General features: G+C 41.6%; 1 protein-coding gene across 1 annotated transcript in view; it reads left to right on the top strand.

Moving 5' to 3' along the window:
- rras2 (RAS related 2) overlaps positions 1–18,634 on the top strand; it is a 39,764-nt gene extending 21,130 nt beyond the window's left edge. Inside the window, exons 2-6 of the mRNA XM_050050629.1 lie at positions 10,729–10,816; positions 11,030–11,132; positions 13,555–13,663; positions 15,213–15,331; positions 16,613–18,634. Coding sequence (XP_049906586.1) covers positions 10,729–10,816; positions 11,030–11,132; positions 13,555–13,663; positions 15,213–15,331; positions 16,613–16,700 — 507 coding nt within the window. The 3' untranslated portion in view covers positions 16,701–18,634. The remainder of the gene's footprint in view (positions 1–10,728; positions 10,817–11,029; positions 11,133–13,554; positions 13,664–15,212; positions 15,332–16,612) is intronic.
- Positions 18,635–19,234: the final 600 nt, after the last annotated feature.

Here is a 19,234-nt window from a genome sequence, read left to right as displayed (position 1 = left end):
TTAATCTAGTAGACTACGTAAAGTTTAATTTGCATTCACTGACAATAGAGTTATAGCCTGCAATTAGTTTATCACGTATAATGAATGATGGAGATGAGAGTTAAGGGAAGTAGGGAAGAGAATCAAGGGACCTGGGATGAAGGGATGAGGGTCGAAGGGATGAGGGGATGTAAGGACAGGGAAGGAAGGAAGGTGGGGGGAATGATGGGAGAAATTAGGGTTGCGCACAGGTGGAGGGTGGAATCGATGGCGGTTCGGTGTCGGCTGAAGGGAGGTGGGCGCAACAGAACCAGGGAAGTTGAGATAGAGTGGGGGAGTCATCTCTTCGCTTGCTCTGCTATGGATAGCGCCCCCTGGTGATTCCTGTATTCTGTGGAGAGAGAGAGAGAGAGAGAGGGAGAGAAAAGGGAGCGAGAACAGCAAAAAGAAAAACGAAGATAAGGGGTTTTGGGGGGAAGGCTGTGAGAACAGAGTCAAAGGGGAAGGTAACAGATAAGGTGTGCTTAAATACTTCTAGTACGGAAATTTATGACATTGAGGCATGGTCTTTGTTCCCGAACGTAGTTATAAAACTTCATAAAAAAAGTCGATACTTGGCACTGTGTGACGATACGATTTTGCCCCACAAAAATATTGCGATACTATGCTGTATCATTTGCCCGCCCCACCCCTAGCACATATTCACATAGCATTTGACTACTAATTTGGTCGTCGATTATCACGGCCATGGGAGAAGCTTTGAAACATTCGCAACAGCTGTAGTTCCAAGTATAAAGGTAAAAAGAACCAGGGGAAATCCCTAAAAAGAGACACATGCTTGAGTATTTATGATCTAATACATTTCTGATGTATTTAAACACTGTAATGTTGTCATGTCATGATGTGTTATCAGAGATGGCTCAACACATACTGTCATATTCTGCCGCTGTCTGTCTGAGGGTGCGACCCGGCAGGCTCCAGACTGTCTTGCATGATGTTTGTGTCCTTAATTGAAATTGCTGCACTTGGCTGCGGCCCACTGAACGAGTCTTACAAATGGTATGTTTCCACCTGTCAGCTGGAGGGCTGCCCCCGCCTCCTACCCTCGCCTCATGCTGTGTGGCGGCTGCTCCTGTCCAGCTTCTTGGTGCTGATGTCTCAGTCTGTGCAGCAGTTTGTATTGCTCTGTCAGCACAACTAAGGACGAGTTCGGTGAAGCTGTAGATGATCACTCACTGTTAGAGAATCACAGCTTCTCCTGACACTTGTAGGAGAACTTTAAGTTAATAATACTCTCAAACACCGCCAATAGACAATGAGAGCTGAGTCCTACAACTGTGTTGTGGTGACGCAATTTAAAAACTAGTTTCACTGATTCAGATTCTTGGGGTGATAAACACAATGACTCTCTTGAGTCTTTCATGAACAAAGCTTACTGATTAAACTTACGCAAACAATAGCATGAGTCTTGAGAATGTTGTTGCTCTCACCTTCGCTTCATTGTGCAAAATGCACAAAACCACGCTTTGCTCATTTTCACACCCACTCCTTTATCTAGAGCTATTCTTGCATCTTTTTGTTAGAGTCCACAATGTGCACAAAACTAGTGAGTTTGAGTGATGGTTCTGGAGTTATTGGAAACTCCAGTAGTGTTTGATGCCACTGCTTTTTCAAAATAAGATAATAAGATTGGTGTTGCTACCACAGTTCTAAATGACAAAATCTCTTGTAGTAAGAGGTTTTGCAAAAAAAGGTAGGTTGTGGTGTGTCTGTGTGGGGAATGAGGACGTAGGGGAATATGATAAATCTGCAGATACTGACAGAATTTTTCCAAGAATAACACATTTTAATGGCATTCAGTCTACATTTTTCTTTAATTAAAGAGTAACTATGGCTGATGATTTTCCAGTCAGGGTCTGTGAATTCTCATCGGGCATCGGGCCATATGTGGAAGGTAATTAACTCCTCACCGTGTTGATGACTATTTGTTTTAGCTCAGCATTCCCTCTCATTATGACAGTCTAGTAGGCAGCCACACCATTTCCCCTCATCTGCGTAGGTGCAGTGTGTTTTTGTTAATTAATCGCCTGAGTTTTTGTAGTGGAAATTTCCTTTTTTTTTTTCTGCGTTGGTGCTGAATCTGTGGTTTTGTGCTCTGTGTAGTTAATGATGCTATATTGGTTAACAGTCAAAGAGGCGGCTCCAACCATACAAGTAGGATAACAGACAGAGATGGAAAAGGATCTATATTTAGTGTTAGTAAAGCTGTTTGTGTGGAGAGGAAGTGGGTGCATAGTGCAAGCATGATGTTGATTACACGCCTACACGTATCACCCGTTCTTGCTTTCCTTGAGGCTGGCAACCGACAGTCAGACAGGATTTATTGCTTTATGTCTCGACTGAAGAGCAGCCGGCAAGAAAGAGACTTGAGCAGGTGCTTGAAATAAATGTATAAAATTATGAAACACTACAAGCTGGACCACATGCGGCATTTGATACTTACTACTGAATAGTGAGGCGGTTTAGAAATTACACACTGATTTGATGCTTTGTGGTTTGTTCTTCAAAGATCCGCAAATTCTACTTGTTCTTAAATGCATCACAAATGTTTTTCATACCAGGCATGGCTAAATTGCTTAAAGTTTTCGTCAGTTAGTCAATCCATCAACCATTTAAGCTTTTTTCTCTGGCAAAAATGCAAAATATTTTCTAGTTCCAGATTTTCAAATGTGATGATTTGCTGCTTTCCTCAATATCACATCATTGTCAGTTGGATTCGATTAGACACAGGACTGATGTTCACACAAATTGATCCATTTGAAGACATCAGCTTAGACTTTGGGCAAGTGTGATGAGCATGTTATAGACAAAATGGTCAACTTATTAAAGCTGGGGTAGGCAGTTTTGTTACGGTTTTACTGGCAAAAATCTGCTGATGTATTTCGAGTATCTTTTAATTTAAGTGGACCAAGAGAAAACTACACTTCTGCACCTCTTCTTGGCTCTGTTTTCAGTCTTAAGAAAATCTAGCCTGTGACAGGAGACTTTGGCCAATCACAGGTCATTTCAGAGAGAGCACGTTCCTGTTGGCTGTTGTACAAACGCAGATGCGTGTCTGTTCCTTGAAAGATTGATTGAATGGCTGAAAGCCTTGCAGAGAAAGTTGCAGCTCCAGCACTGGCAACAGCTGCCTACCCTGCAAAGCAACCCAAAAAAGAAGACAGACTTATCAGAAAAAGAGTTGAAAAGAAAGCCTGACTATAAACGAAATAAAACACATTTTAATATCGGTGTGTCAGAGATGGAGAGAAAATGCTGCTGATGGTTTAGTCTTCAACTATCCGGAGCTCAAGGCTCACAGCTCCGGCTTCATGCTCACATTTATGTAGCTAATATCAGCTTGAGTTTCAAATCACAGCGTATCCCCTGCCACTAGAGACCAGCTCCTGGGGAGGAGAGCAGGCAGAGATGGACCCCCACGTGGCAGCTAAGCAACTTGAACCCAGTCAGCGCACCCCACTGGAGCAGCAAAATTTTTGTTAATACTGTTACACAGGTCAGACCTGGTCCACCAACCTGCTGTGACACCCGCTGGTGACAGTGCGCTGGTCAAATTCAAACAGCTACATCTGCCATCTGCCGACCAAAGGTCTGTCTCCTGAGCTGCTGCCTGCTGATTTCCTGGTGAAGCAGTCCACAGTGGCGGGGAGTGAGGCGAAGGGATGATGGGGTGGCGAATGTTAGCTTGTCGTATTTGTAGTATGATAAGCAGGGAGGCAGAACGAGGGGCTGAGTGAATGTGCTGCCTGCTACTCTACAATGAAATAATCTTAAATAATTCAATTTCTGGGAGACACTGGGTTACTGTATGAAGCGTGTGCATATGCCTGTGGTTGTCTGTGGGAGAGGTGTAGGACAGAGAGGCAAGAGCAGCAGGAGGAGGGTGTATTTTGCCTTTTCCAGATTTAAAAATAATGGTCAAGAAAATAATGGATAATGAAAATAATCCTTAGATGCAGCACTGGTTTCACGACCCTTTCTTTGACTGTTAATTTTGTGTGGTAATTTTGGTCCATCTGTGTTTCACAAAGCATCCAGATAGAGAACATCCCAGCACAAGAAGCTGTGCCGAAGCTGAGGCTCATCCACTGGCCCTGTATTCATGGTGGAAACAGGCCTCTAATGTTTTCCTGGTGCGAGCGTGCATGTGCTGTGTGTGGGTGGAGGGCTGGGATGTATGGCTGGAATGCTGGAGGGGAACTGAGTGACAGGTTTGGACTTCGGTAGGTAGGCGGGGTAGGGGAACATGTCGTCTGTGACATCACCACCACCCAAAGGCTCGGCCGGGCCAGCTGCCTGCTGCAGAGGTGGAGTTTCCTTCCTGGTGAGCTGACCGGGGCCGAGTGTGGCCTGACCCACCTTGCCACCAACATCTAAACTGTACTGCAGCTTGGTTCTGCTGGCTTTTGGATTTGTCCCTTTGTTTTATTTTGTTCTCTTAATCTATCAGTTGTGCTTCTTTGTACAGTGGGCTTATGCACCGCCTAATTTTCTTTTAGCAGGGTTGAAATTCCAAGGATGTTAATAATCCTGGTTTAAGAGCTCACATATACACACACCCACGATGGTGGTCATGTCAGCACTGGCCTAATGATTGCCTCAGTGGAGCTTGAGTTTGCTCTTAGGTTGTTTTTAGCCCCATTCCATGCTCCACGTTGTTATCCAGCAAGTTGGCTCGATTTAAATAGTAGTTTACCTCAGCTTGTCAAAGTTGCCGCAGAACACTTTAAATGCCTCAGTTGTTTGTGCCAGCGTGTGGTGAAGGCAGATTCATTTATCAAAGAAGAGGGCATTTAGCAGTGAATCTTTTAAGATCTAGTGCACACAGGCCACTGTGGATCATCTGTGTGTGTGTGTGTTTGTACAGTCCAAACTACACTCACACACAACAGAAATGAGCTGTTGACCCCATTGTTAATGTCAGCCGTCCCAGTGTTTTCATGGAAATCTGTCTAGGAATCTGTCTGCCCCTTCAGCACGCACCTGTGATATAGTTTGGCAGATAACAGTAAAAAGCCTGACGTCATCCCCCTCTCTCTCCCCCTTTCGTGCTTGCCTGTCTTGTCCATTGAAGGCAAAAAAAATATCTTTAAAAAAAAAAAAGAAGCCTGACGTCATTGCTTATCTTGCAAATTTGTTGGATACCTTCTGACATTTTTTCCCTTACTTATGTCAATATGATACCGGAATTACAGTATCGGTACCAACTGTTAATAGAATTACAAAAGATTTTTAGTCAGCTGACAAAAAGTATTGATCCATACTTGTTTATTAATAGTTTCAGTAATTTTTCGGTCAAAAATATTAAAACTCCGCCTTCAGCTTCTCAAATGTGAGGATTTTCTGATTTCATTTTTGTAAACATGACACATCTTTTGGTTTTGGACTTTTGGTCGAACAAAGCAAGACAGTTAAAGACGACACCTTGGGTTCTGAGAAACTGTGATGGGTGTTTTTGGACCTTTTTCAGACCAAACAATCAATTAAATTGAGCATATATTTCAGGCAGGACATGATGTCAAGCTCAGCTCACATCCCAGCTACATCATCTGATCTCAAATAGTCCAATCAACTGATAGATCAGCTGATTGATGGAAGGGAGTCAGCTGATAGATGTTTGTGTTTTATGATTCCTTTCTATGCAACCAATTGGCGAATCTCATTCAGGGCGCCCTATTTAAACTGCTCTGGCCTGCCTACTGTTGCTGCTTCCTCTGCAAGCTGCTTTGCAACCCACCTCCACCCCAGCTCCTCCTTTTCATTCTGTGTCTGACTTATCAATGTAATTCTGTTTGTCATTGATGCTGCTCTGTTCTGTTCTCGGGGGGTCTTTGCTGCTGCTCTCTCTGCCTTAGGCTTTCCCTGTAGACGCATGGAAGGGCAGGGAGGTTTGCTCTTTTTGCCTCAGTCTTTCCTCGTTTGCACATGGAAGGGCAGAGGGGTGTGCTCTCTCTGCCTAAGGCTTTTCACGTAGGTGCATGGAAGAGCAGAGAGGCCCCAGAACAGAGCCATATAGCCAAATATAACACTGCAAATGGAAATAAAGTTTTCTTTGACTAAAGTAAAAATTGTAAAAATACAAAAAAGGCAGATGAATCGATGATGTAAATATGATTAGTTAATATAAACATTCCCTAAACCCTTTTTGGTACATGTAACAGCAGTGCTTAATGTTGTCAGTGGATGAGCTAGTACACTTTTATCTTTATTTGTATCTTTTCAGCCACAAAATTGTCCGTATCTGTGTCTGTATTCAGACTGGGCCTGGTTTAGACTAGAAATGAGTGGGATATAACCAGAAGTTGTTATTTTAAGCCTGAAATTGATATGGGTTTATCAGAAGTTGCTATATTTATGATCTCTTACAACAGTAAGAGATTGAACACTGCTACCCAACTGAGGATTTTTCTTCATCACAAGTATGGATATTGACACATTTTACTTGGATACTCATACTCACATAAAGTACCATACTGGATAATCCTTTCATGTGATTATGCAACTCAACCCTGATGTTGTCTTAACAAAACTTTTCAAGAACTTTGCCACAATGAAATTGTATAAAATGGACAAAGTTACGACTTCAATTAGGAAACATTCTATCAAAGAATGTGTAAAAAATTAAACAAAAACCTAACGCAGCACTTAATGCTATCTTTCAGGACAGTTTTTGCTACTTGGTATGTTTTCAGACAGTACTGAGGTTAGATACCTAGCCGTAATTGTAGGTGGTGGATGTAGAAGTAACTTGTGGGTGCTGTTGCCCCCAAAAACCTTGGGGCAGCTCTAGTTGACTCATACAACCTGATTCATTCTGTTTGAGGAGCCTGGTACATCTGATGAAGTCATGCACCAATATAGGATTTATAGGTCATATTACTGGACATGACTCAGGCTGGCTTATATCACACAGTTATTGGTAGTCCTCCTGAGTCATGTTGCACTCCCTCACCCAGACCATCGCCTGGCCAGGCCGAGCTCCGGCCCTGTTAGTGCTGGCTCTGGTGCTGCTGGCACTGCAAAACAGCCTCATCTATCACGGGAAACGGCTCTGAGAGAATCAGCTCAGCCAGAACAGAGCGCGAGGCAGCTACACTACCCGTGCGTGTGGAGGGAGGGGAGGAATAGCCAGAGGAGTGCGGCGCTCAATGCGGCTGCCCGAGGTTGACAGAATAGGAATAAGAGGTTGACGGGAAGCCGAGGTCACGTGCTGAAGCTACGGCTGGGAGAGTGGTGGTACTGGTGGTGGGAGGGACAAGAAACACAAGCAGCTTTTTTTTTTTTTTCTCCTACTCTCTCTCTCTCTTTCTGTCTCTGTCTGGTCGTCTGAAGGCACACTGGCAGTGCAGTGCAGTGAAGCATGTTCTTAGGATACACAGTAATACTGATGAATTATTGAACAGTGGTGAGTGGATGTGACACAGGCCAGCGTACTTGCATGCTGCAGAGCGACAGGAGAGTGAAAGGGAGAGATTACCTGCATCTCCTGCAACAACTGAGCGCTGCAGGTGAGAAGAAAGAATATGCATACAAGGGACGATAAGTTGGAATCACAAACATCCACATAACAAAATTAGAGCTTGAGGCGATTACTGATGTTGGTATTCTAGAGCTGTAAGACAATGATGGTGATAAAGCTGCAGCAATTAGTAGATAAGTCAATTAACAGAAAATTAATCAGAAAATATTGTGAGAATGATAATTGTTTTAGTCACTTTTCAAACCAAAATTCTACCTTCTTGAAGATTAGGATTTCATGCTTTACTTTGCCGTAAAAACAGTTCTAGAGTTTGGACTGATGGTCAAATAAAGCAAGTAATTCGGATCCATCGCCTTTGGGAAAACGTTTGGGAAAATCATAGCAAATGTTTTCTGACAAAGCGACTAATCAAGAAGATGATCAGCATATTAATTGACAATGAAAATAATCGTCACTTGCAGACATAGCTGGCCACAGTTGGTCACTGACCTTAGACTAATGTTCAAGGCATTTCTGGACTTCCCTACACTTACTTCCTACTATCAGCCAACATATAACCCCATACTGATGTCTCTGTAAAGCTAAAATTGGTTGCTAATAGTTATGCAGATGCATCAGTCGGGCTCTAATCGCAATCAAGGAAGTGATTTAGCTGCTTCTTTTTTCTTGTTATGTTATCAGCTGTCTATATGTTACTGAGAGAGTCAGATGACATGTAGTACACGTCCCTGGCTGCCCAATAACAGCAAACAAAAGGTATACAACCTGTGAAACGACACACACATTCACACACAAACAACCTGACATGTAAATGTAAAAGTTTAATTTGGCTTGTTGTTACAATGACAGGGAGTCTTGTCTGGATGTTCTGTCTTCGTGATTGCACCGTGTTTTAGGGTGTTGGTTCGACATTCCCCGAGCACTCCCCTCAGCTGTCACCACTTAACTAGTCCCCGAGGAGAGCGAGAACTACAAAACATGGGAAAAATGTAAAAAATGCATGACTCCTCCTCCTCCCGGCTCCCTGCCCCCTGGCCCCACCCTTCCAGTTTAGGTTACTAGGAGACCAGATATTGGCCCCGGAATAAAAGAATCAAAGCCTTCAGGAGTGAGTGGTGTGACTGCTGCAATTGAGGAAACGTCTTGTAAAATGGGTTGTTAGCATGAAAAACCAGCCTGCTGTCTGAGCCTAAGCAGGGGTTGTTGTTGTGTGAGGGAATATTTACATGACAGTTTTTGCGCAAGTGTCTGCAGACAGCGTGTTTACCTCCTGTCTGCAGTACGGTTGTAAAGGTAGAGGTCATTGAGGCTGTCTGGGCTGCTGTAACCAAAACACAAGGACAGAGTAGCTGTTTGTTCTCATATCCATTCATTATAAAACCAGCTGATTTTATAGACTGTGTCTGTGTCTTTAATCCATGGTGCATACTTACGTTAAACAAGATTTCAGTGTATGGTTGTGTGTTGATGCTGGTGACAAAATAAAGTGTACACAGGACAGTCATAAAGCTGTGGACACTGTCCTCCTACCATGCACAAAGGAAATGAAATAATAATTGTGCATGGTGGTGAAACTGCACCAGGAACATCTTATTATTATTTTATAACAATTTTTTGTCTCTTCAAAGGTATACTGTGCAGGAATTGTCGGCCACTGGCCAGCGAAAGTGAAAGCTAACCCTAACTTCATCCACTTGGTGTTTCCCTCGCTAATTTTTCTGCACTGTGTTTGCAATTTTTGGAGCTCCCACTTGGATGCATGCTGCTTACAATCTGGTACGTGGTTGCCACCTTTTTAAAAAGTCCCGACTTCCGCTGCCAAACCTGCACTCCTATCTCATTAAATACTGACGCTTGGTTGGAGGCCCTCAGCATCAGATACCGATGCACCAGGCAACAGCATTTTTTGATCCTCCGAACAACTGGTGTAGTATAAAGAGCAACAAAATCCGCAGAAGGCAGGTGGGTCAAACAAACGTCGGACTTTCACCCAGGAGACCGCTGTTCATTTCTCCAATGACACCAAAAGTCACTTAAATTATTTTAATAAGCTTTTAGTATGTGTAGCATACCACGCGAGTAACATATGTGACGTGATGTTACATTACATTAGTAACATTCGTATTTTAAGCCAGTCCATTAGTATTTTTTGTCTTAACCACATGCTTTTGTTGTCTAAACCTAAGGAAGTAAACTTAAAAAATGGTTTATTTTGAACTGAGACAATATGCATTTTATTGCAGCTTCCAAATAAGTTCAAAATTAGCCGCCCACAGACGCCATTTACGTGAAATATGATGAACTCACTGTCTTTGGTTTAGTTTTACTCACTATTTGATGATCCAGGCTTCAGTTGGTTTTAGAGGTGACTGATTTGCAGGATGCATGGAGATTTGCAAGATAACACTATCTACCAATTGTCTTGATTGTCGCGTTCAAAAACTGAAAGCAAAATCCAAAAACAAACATTCCCCAAATAAACAGGCCTTTACAAAAACAAAGTTCAAATCAATGGGGCATTAAATGAGTTCATCAAACAATAAAAACCGAGATTAACCAAAAACACGGTGCTTAAAGACTGACCCCGTGGCATCTTCCACGCTCCACACTCACTTCAGCACACCTGCCTTTAATTAAAGGTTCCCAAGATGACAGGTCAGGAGGTGCATTAAAGTGACTCAGAAATAATAGGAAACTAGGACTTTCTTGGCTCTAACACATTTAATGAGCAGAAAATGTGCCTTTCCTGTGAAAATGAAAGTTAATTTTGAGAAAACACAATGCATGTAATGAGCAAAAATTGACAAGCAGTCCCCTGAGTGTCCAAAACTGACGCTGGAGGGGTGTCACCTAGAGTCCCTGCAAATAAATATACCACCACACACCTCTAGTGGGCCATAAGTGATGATTAAGAGCATTTTTTATATGAGTCTCTACATTGTTTTTTATGAATATCCTGCACAGTATATCTCTAAGGTAATTGGCAGTGTTACTGTAAAGTGAATGCCTTTGAAAGGTGCATATATTGCTTTGTTCCTTGTTAGTTTATAACAGTAAAGCATGCTGGTCTTGTATGCACACTGCAAAAATCAGTATATAGAAGTTATTATGGAGTTGCGACACAGGACTTGTCTCAACCTGACGAAGTGTGTAGACCTCAGACATATTCACAGTTTGTCTCTGTTTTGTCTCTCCTTTCTCTCCTGCAGTCATACTTTGTTACTGACTATGACCCCACGATTGAAGACTCTTATACCAAGCAGTGTGTGATTGACGAAAGGGCGGCCAGGCTTGACAGTAAGTGCACTTTGCTGAACAAACATGACCAGAGTAAATACACGCACACACACACACACACACACACACACAAAGTCTACACACCCAGGCTATTTGTGTGTTTCTATTGCATTATACTGCACTCGAGGAATTTCTTTGCAAAAGTCTATTTTGCTGCAAGTTATTCTTTGTGTGTGATTTACGTCGCTGTGTGTGTGCGCACACTCTCTCTAGTCCTCGACACGGCTGGACAGGAAGAGTTTGGAGCCATGAGAGAACAATACATGAGGACAGGGGAGGGCTTCCTGCTCGTCTTCTCAGTCACTGACAGAGGAAGGTGAGTGACAGTTGTCGTCATGTGCAAACGCACAGCTACGAGCTCGCTTCTCTGTCCTTCTCTCTCTCTGTTTCTGTTTGCACATCTCTGTTTACTGTTCACAATTGCACTCGCTCTCTCTCCCCTCCTCTGCCTCTCGCTTCACTATAACCATAAATCTTGCAGCGATACTCTCACTTGTTGCCGCCTGTACTTCCGGACCCCCTCGCTGTTGTTCTTGTTGTCATTTTCTTTTGTTCTTAACATTTCTCCCTCATCCTGTTTTCTTGAAGTCACTTATTCATGTACCTTAACTTCCTATTTAAAGCCTGTTTGCTGTTCAGGCAATACTACACGGGCTAGCGTAGAGATGAGAGACTAGAACTTCATAACTTTTGAACTCTTCTGGACATGAACTGTATGTATTGGCACTAACAGTTTTTTAACCTCTTTAATCCCACTGACCCACTGGTGAGTCAAACACATGCCATGCAGCTTAGCTTTGTTCAAACTTTATTTTAACCCTAACCCTCCAGTGGAGATCTGAAAGTTCCCAAAGACACCAAATATGTCAGGTTGGATGTTGCTTAAGATATCTAGAATATTTCCACTTGATGTAATGGCGCAATCATACTGTAAAAACAGTGGGTTTTATGTATTTCACCCCGTGTAAACATGAATTAGCTTTCATCAAGAGGTGGTACAAACCAATACAGAATATACGGCAAATCAAACTGTCAAAACAGTGTGGAATAAGATGATTTTTCTAAATTTAAAGGCCAAAATTTTAAAGATTATAACCCAAAGGATTCCAGTCCTGGTTGATTTGGCAACACCTGTGGTAACCGTGGTAACAGAAGGGGCAATTCAATTCTACAGCACAACTCGAGCTGCTACCATGTCAGAAATCCAATAGAAAAGCAGTTTACAGTGCAACCAAGCCAACTCAGGTTGTTTTAATAAAGTGAAGAGTGAACAGGCTGTTATCAATAAGAAAAAATTGCACTGCATTACATGCGTGCATTGTTTTCTTATCAGTCTCTCGTGGTCAAGATAGGCAATCTGAATCCACCACAAGAATGGCGGACTCCGCCACTACAAACAGAATTTACCCAATACACCAAATCACAGTTTACTGTGACGTTCAGGTAGAAACTCCTGCGTCCCCACTGAGCAAATGCTGCCTCATTTGATTAGTTTTTAGCCACCTACAAATATCAGTATTACTTTAAGTGCACACCATGTTCAGAATATTTTCACCACTTTACCTTACTGTCAGTAATAAAACAGTGGTTTTACTTTGCAGAACACGGGAGTAGCTAGTCGACCACTGCCTCGATTAATTTATGTGTAAGGTAAAGCAGGCAAAATATTACAGATATAGCATACATTTAAACTGATACAGATTTTTTAGGTGGCTAAAATATATTTTGCTGCAGCCCCCCATCTGTAGCAGTACATTGCTTAGCTTTCGTGTCGGTAGGTCTGACTTATCAAAGAAGCTAGCAAAGCAACATAGTGCATAAAATAAGCACAGCAGAAACATCAGATAGGTTGGACCACCCTGTCTTTAAATATTACAGTTATGCCTGAAAATGACAACAGGAATATACTAGCCAGTTTCATGTGCCAGTTGTCTACCAGGAAGTGACTGAAGTGACAGAGCTATAATAACTGAATGTAAATACATTAATTGTTGACCATAAACAGTATCACAAAATATGGCTCTGATTGTATGAAAATCTCACTAGATGATAAGGGCTGATTTCCCTTCTATGTGGCCTGAGTCACCTTTGAAATATTTTTCACATTACACTGTATAGTATTCTTCTTGCAGTCTGTCTGTCACACCCCATCTTCACTGTCTTTGTGTCCCTGCCCAGTAGTGCAGTGAGCTGCATTCCCCTGCCCCCACCCACAGCCCCCTCCCAATGTTTATGTTGTAAACAGTCTTTCCTTCCTCCATTTATATTAGTCAAGTCTTTCCAGATTTACTATGTGCTCACCAAGCTGTCTGTGGGCCCGTGGCTGGAATGCCGTCCTGGGTTTGTGGTTGCATTCTGCCTGTTTTTTTTCTCCCCCAGATTGACATTTTTATTTGCTCTTTGGTTGAAAAAGTGCACATGGCCTTTATATTATAGTGGGACAACGGTCAGGTCAGTGCACGGAGCCCAGCCTCAGACAAACACATTTTATGTTTCTGTAATAGCGTGGCTGCCTTCTTTTTTCTCTTGGCTAACACATTCAGCCCTCCAGTCTGATCCACAGTGGCGGTGACCCCAAGTTCTGGGTGAAGGGTGTGTTTGTGTGCATGGGTGGGTCATTTAGCAACACTGCGATGCCGGGCGCGTGTGCTTTTTTATATGAATGCATCTGCATGTAAAAACACTATATAACCTGTTTGTGCAGAAAATACAACCTAACACTGTGATGTGTTTTACAGCTTTGAAGAAATCTACAAATTCCAAAGACAGATTCTCAGAGTTAAAGACAGAGATGAATTCCCTATGATCCTTGTAGGAAACAAAGCAGATCTGGAACTACAGAGACAAGTAAGTCCAACAGATTGCAGAGATCTGAACCCACTGACTAACAAAGAGATGATATCAAGCAGTCTGGGGGACTCGCATTTGCATATTTGAAAGTGGAAGCAACCGCTGCAGCTGCAGCAAAGCTGCCAAGATACAACAGGATGTGACTGAAAGAATAAGAGAGGCTGTAGAAATGGTAGTGTCAGGAGGGGAGGATGGATGAAGAGAAAAGGGAGTGTGATGAAATGATGAATTTGATGCTGCTGGTATGCAGTCGATCGTCACTTCCTGTAGTGAAACCACACCACCCCCTCATGGTGAGAAGAAGCCTTACAGGCACAAGTAACTAATCATTATCAATGGGTTTTATTGACTGAGATCAGCTTTAGTATTTCAAGCCTTAATGTGAAATTAGCTTGTGTTGGCTCTTTACTTATTATTTATTCTATCTATGCTGTCAACACATGACCTAATTAGCTTGATGGTAGCTCAGATGCCCAAAAACATAACACATAAAAGCACTTAAAGTAATAGTATATTTACCACAAATAGATTTTTCAACTTTATGCCATTTGACAAACACATTAGTACATATTTCCTTATATCAACGGTGGAAAAATCTGGTTTTATCTGGTTTGTACTTCACATTTTCTCATTTTTGTTAACTGGTCTGTAGCCATCAGGGAGTCGAGCTTTGGATCTAATTACTTCTGCATTATTCAGGTCCAGATTTTCTGCACAGCTGTTTAAAAAAAGAGGCCGTCCCACATGCATTCATACTAATTTAAGTGTGTATAAACTTTACACTGGAGAAATCACAAAATGAGATGCAATTTTTAAAAAGAAGGACATGCATACAAAAAATTGCTTCATCTTTTTCTGTAATGGAGGACAAAGCGATTGTGGTGTTGGAACAAATGGTAGATGATAATGTGAAGGCTCAGGAGGAAGCCTTGTTAGGTCGGAAATAAGAAGTGGCGGCGTAAATGTAAATATTTAATACTTTGCTTGGATATATTTATAGGTGAGAAAAGGAAAACAACAAAGTTCTTCTTTCAGTGTTATTAAGGGTCACTTTCACTTGGATGTGAAAGTCTGAACATGTGCACACTGAATTCTTCATACAGTGTCATATGCACTTAAAGTATGTGGCACGCATTTAGTACTACAGCAGTATTACAGTAAATGGTCCATTAGTCTTTGCTCCTGCAGGGATTATTAGTTAATACAGTGAACAATGTTGAATATGTACAGCAACTTATTTAAACTGATCTTAGCTAGAGGAGTACAAACTAGATGCAGCAAAAGGGATGTCAAGGTCATGACAATTCAGTTTTATTCATAAAGCCCAATATTACAAATTACAATTAGCCTCAGAGGGCTTTACAGCACACAACATCCTCTGTCCTCTGACCTTCACAGCGGATAAGGAAAAACTCTTTAATGGGGGCAAAAATTGTCAGAAACCTCAGGAAGTTTGTTTCAGTGTGTCATAAATGCCTGTTCATTTTTAGGGTTTATGGAAGATGCTTTACATGTGTTGTACCTAAATGTCTTCCTTTTGCCGCAGGTAACCCAGGAAGAGGGCCAGCAGCTGGCTAGACAATTGAAGGTCACATATATGGAGGCTTCAGCCAAAATCCGTATGAACGTAGACCAGGCTTTCCACGAGCTGGTTAGGGTAATCAGGTAGGTGATTCATAAAGGCATCATGAAGATCTTTTAGTGACTCAGGTTTGCTGTTTTCCAAAGGTGTAACAGTGGCTGAAAAGATGAACATTCATGCACTTCTGTTGAAACCGTAAATAATGCAGGATACAGTGAGGGCTTTTTTCATATGGAACATGAAATATTCACGACTCAGGGTGCCCTGGTGACACCTTGGTGGCCGAGGGATTAAATCAATGACCATGAATCACAACGCTCCTGGGTACATCCTGTCAGGGACCTTTTCTGTATTTCTCTTTCCATTTTTTTAACTGTCATTTATCTGCTGTCAGCTCCCCAATAAAGACATGGATCCTAATCATGAGTAAATAAGCAACAATCAGATACCAAGTTGTGAATTAAAAAAAAAACATCCTTTGGCATTATGTATTAAGTTTAACAAAACTCAGGTGATCTGCGTCATCAGGACTGTGAGTGTGTTGTTCAAACAGATTGGACAACCCCACAAATGACATCATTTTTTTTTATCCTATGACCCCCTTTACACCTGGCAGTAAAATGTGTTTTGGGTGATCATATTTGCAATCGGATAGTGATTGACCACATGACAGTACAGGAGTAAATGCACCCAAAAATTGAGGATGGATTGTGATCCAATCGGCCAAACCACCTTCGGAGGTGGTAAAGGACGCATTGTGACCGCTTTAAACACAAGTGTAAATGCAGTTGTGTTTTCAATCCATGACTACATGGGTGGAAATGTGTAATCAGGCACAACTGCGTCAAACCAGCGAGGCAGCAGACGTTAAAGCTGTCAGGGGCACACAGTGCTCTCCTTCACTTGATGCTGACACCACTGGGCCACTGGTCTCCCACATTTGTGATCCATCCTGTCAATCACTGTCTATACAATTATGTAGGCCTGTTTCATGAGACTGTTCCATAGTTTAGGACCAACAACTGAAAATGCTCGATCACCTTTGGTTTTTAACTGGGTACGTGGAATTGAGAGCAGTGATTGGTCACCAGATCTGAGGGGTTGGGAGGTGGAATAGGGGATGAGCGGTTCAGAGATGTAAGCAGGAGTGTGCCCATGCACCGCTTTAAAAAACAAAACCAAACAAAAAAATTAAAATTAATTCTGTTCTTCATTTGTAACCAGTGAAAAGAGGCCAGTATCAGGGTGATACGGTCTCTCTTCCTGATACCAGTGAGGAGTCTTGCTGCTGCATTTTGGAAGGAAAACCAGAGTTTGCAAAAGTCCAGTGTGTCATGATAGTTCTGCTCTCTCCCAACTCCCAGGAAATTCCAGGAACAGGAATGTCCACCGTCGCCAGAACCTACAAGGAAAGAGAAAGACAAGAGCGGCTGCCATTGTGTGATCGTCTGAGTCGGCCTTATCACTGTAACTCATGCAGCTACTCTCTACAACCCCACCCACTCTGCCTGACATCACATCCTAAGTGGATGACTGACCGCTGCCTTCTCCACGTGCATGACTTCAGACAGCCTTTTCTGAGATACTCTGACCAGGAACTGCTGTCCCCAGGACATCACTATGGACAACTGACAATGCCAAATTTTAACACCACTCTACCTTCAGCCGTAATCTAATTCACACGAGAGAGTCCCCAACACTAAACATTGCCTTCTAAATCAGCCTGACAAATTAATGTTTTGTACTCTGAAGGACTTCTCTTGCCTTGTAGTGACATTTGTACTTGCTACCGAGATTGAATGAAAACTATATATCCAGAATGTTAATGAGTTTCTTTAGTTTTCCGGTGTCTGACCAGAGCAGAGAGATTATCTTATGAAGCTTTGTGTATGTTGTGCCATATCCACCTTTACTCCCATGTGCTAATCTGCTACTGTACATATGTGACATTTGTTGTGATTTTCAAAGTGTACTTCTAATGATCTATTAAATCACCACAGTACAGTGTGTGAGGTTGAGTTTGGTTTTACATATATGAAAGTGAATATATAAGTATGTATATAAATATAAAGCCTAGACAGCCCTTAAAGCTACAATGATAGAACTTTCTGGCATTCTGCAGTGGATTCTTCTTCTTCGTCTGTGGTTCCTGCTTTCATCTCAATTTGCCAAATATGGAGTGTCTACTGTATTTGATTTTTTTTTTTAAAAGTCTTATAGATTGAAGCATTCTTATCCTCTGCCGTCTCCTCAATGTACTGAAAGGTGGCGGTTCAGTCAGAATTGGACGTCATGCATTGTCTCAGATTTCTAAGAAGCGGTAGATGCATTTATTGGTAGCACATTCTGTGTCTTTGACGACTAACATAACTTCAGATCGAAACACTGAACACTGTACGCTCGCTATTTCACTTTTAGATCCACTTGTTGCAAATCAAGAAGCTTTCAGAGTTCAGTTCAGATCATTCCGATGTAATGCATCTTTTCTGTCAAACATTCAGTCTATGATATAGATCAAATTACTGTTATATCATTCCAATAACACAGTGGCAATGTTTTTGTTTTGTGTCCTTGAGTTATTCTGTTACGTAACTTTCTCCCCCCCGTAAATGATCTGTCACTTGGAAAATAAGTGGAAGCATTGAGATGCACATCATAAAACAGCCGTTCTCCAATGGGACATGAACTCAGCGGACCTGCCACCTGTGGAGCTCTCATCGCCACAGACACAATATACTGTTCTGCCTTCCCTCTCCACTTGTGTACTTCTGTTCGGGCATATAAATGAAGTACTGCAGTTTGTTTTTCACATCATCATCTTGTAATATAAACAACATGAAAATCAGATGATGGAAGTAATGGACTTGATTAAATGTTTCTACTCTACTTTTATACATTATTTTCTTATCAAACTAGTTGACAAGTATTTTTATATGTTTATAAGTGAGTACACATTCACAGCATAGCTGTGTATATATGTAAAGAGGAATATTTAATTCTCTTGATTATTTTAAACTGAAGATGACTGTCGGCCCAAATTTACACAATTGGCTTATTCACCCAGATGTGACCAAGAATGTAATATCTTGTTGTGGCTTAGTTGTGGAGAATATATTTATCTTTGAGGTGCTCACCTCCCGCTCAGAGCGTAAAATGCCAGGTCAGGTGGGAGAGGGTGTTTAGAATTGATTCTGGTCTTTACATAGGAGCTTAAAACCACATGAATGAATTATAATCACTGAGATTTGAAAGACCTACTTCCCATCTTATTGCAAATCCTATAGTGTACATCCAAATCATACTGTTCTTTCTTTTTCTTCCATATCAGTGTCTTTTGCCCTGTGTCTAGCTTTTGGTGCTAAAATAAAATCTGTCATTGAGCCAGATGGGGTAGAGAATCTTTCTTTTAGATGAAAAAATAAAAGCTTCACAGACCTGAAGCTTCCATATGGAGCCTTGTGTTAGAGAAATCAATAATATTTACAGCATGACTGGTGTTAGAGAATCAATATGACCTCTCATATCCCAGAAAACAATGAATTTCCAAAGGAGAATTCCTTCTGTATGACCTCCTTACAATACTATCAGTTAGTATAGATCCAGATTGATCTACTTTGGTTTAAGTTGCACACAAACAGCATTTTTCTCTCTGGGTTGTATTTGTTTTGTGCATGTCAGAGTGAATATATCTATATCTATCTATCTATCTATCTATCTATATATATATGTATATATATTTAAACACACAGACACTCAAACATCGTACAGACCTCTTGCTTCTTCCAAATAAATGCCTTTGAGAGCAAAAGTAAACACTGAAAGTATACAGTGTATACAGTCTGATGACAGACATCACTGATGCATGCATGCATACACATATTTGACCACAAGGGGGTTGTTTTGACCAAGGAAATGTTCTTAAATGCTTCAACCACTCTAGATAAACACATAACATGGAGAAATTTCAACAGGTGGCAAATCAAAAG

The sequence above is a fragment of the Epinephelus moara genome, chromosome 1, assembly GCF_006386435.1.
Source record: "Epinephelus moara isolate mb chromosome 1, YSFRI_EMoa_1.0, whole genome shotgun sequence".
Classification (NCBI taxonomy): Eukaryota; Metazoa; Chordata; class Actinopteri; order Perciformes; family Serranidae; genus Epinephelus; species Epinephelus moara.
Note: the sequence above shows the minus strand (reverse complement) of the source record. Positions and strands in the feature narration are given on the sequence as shown.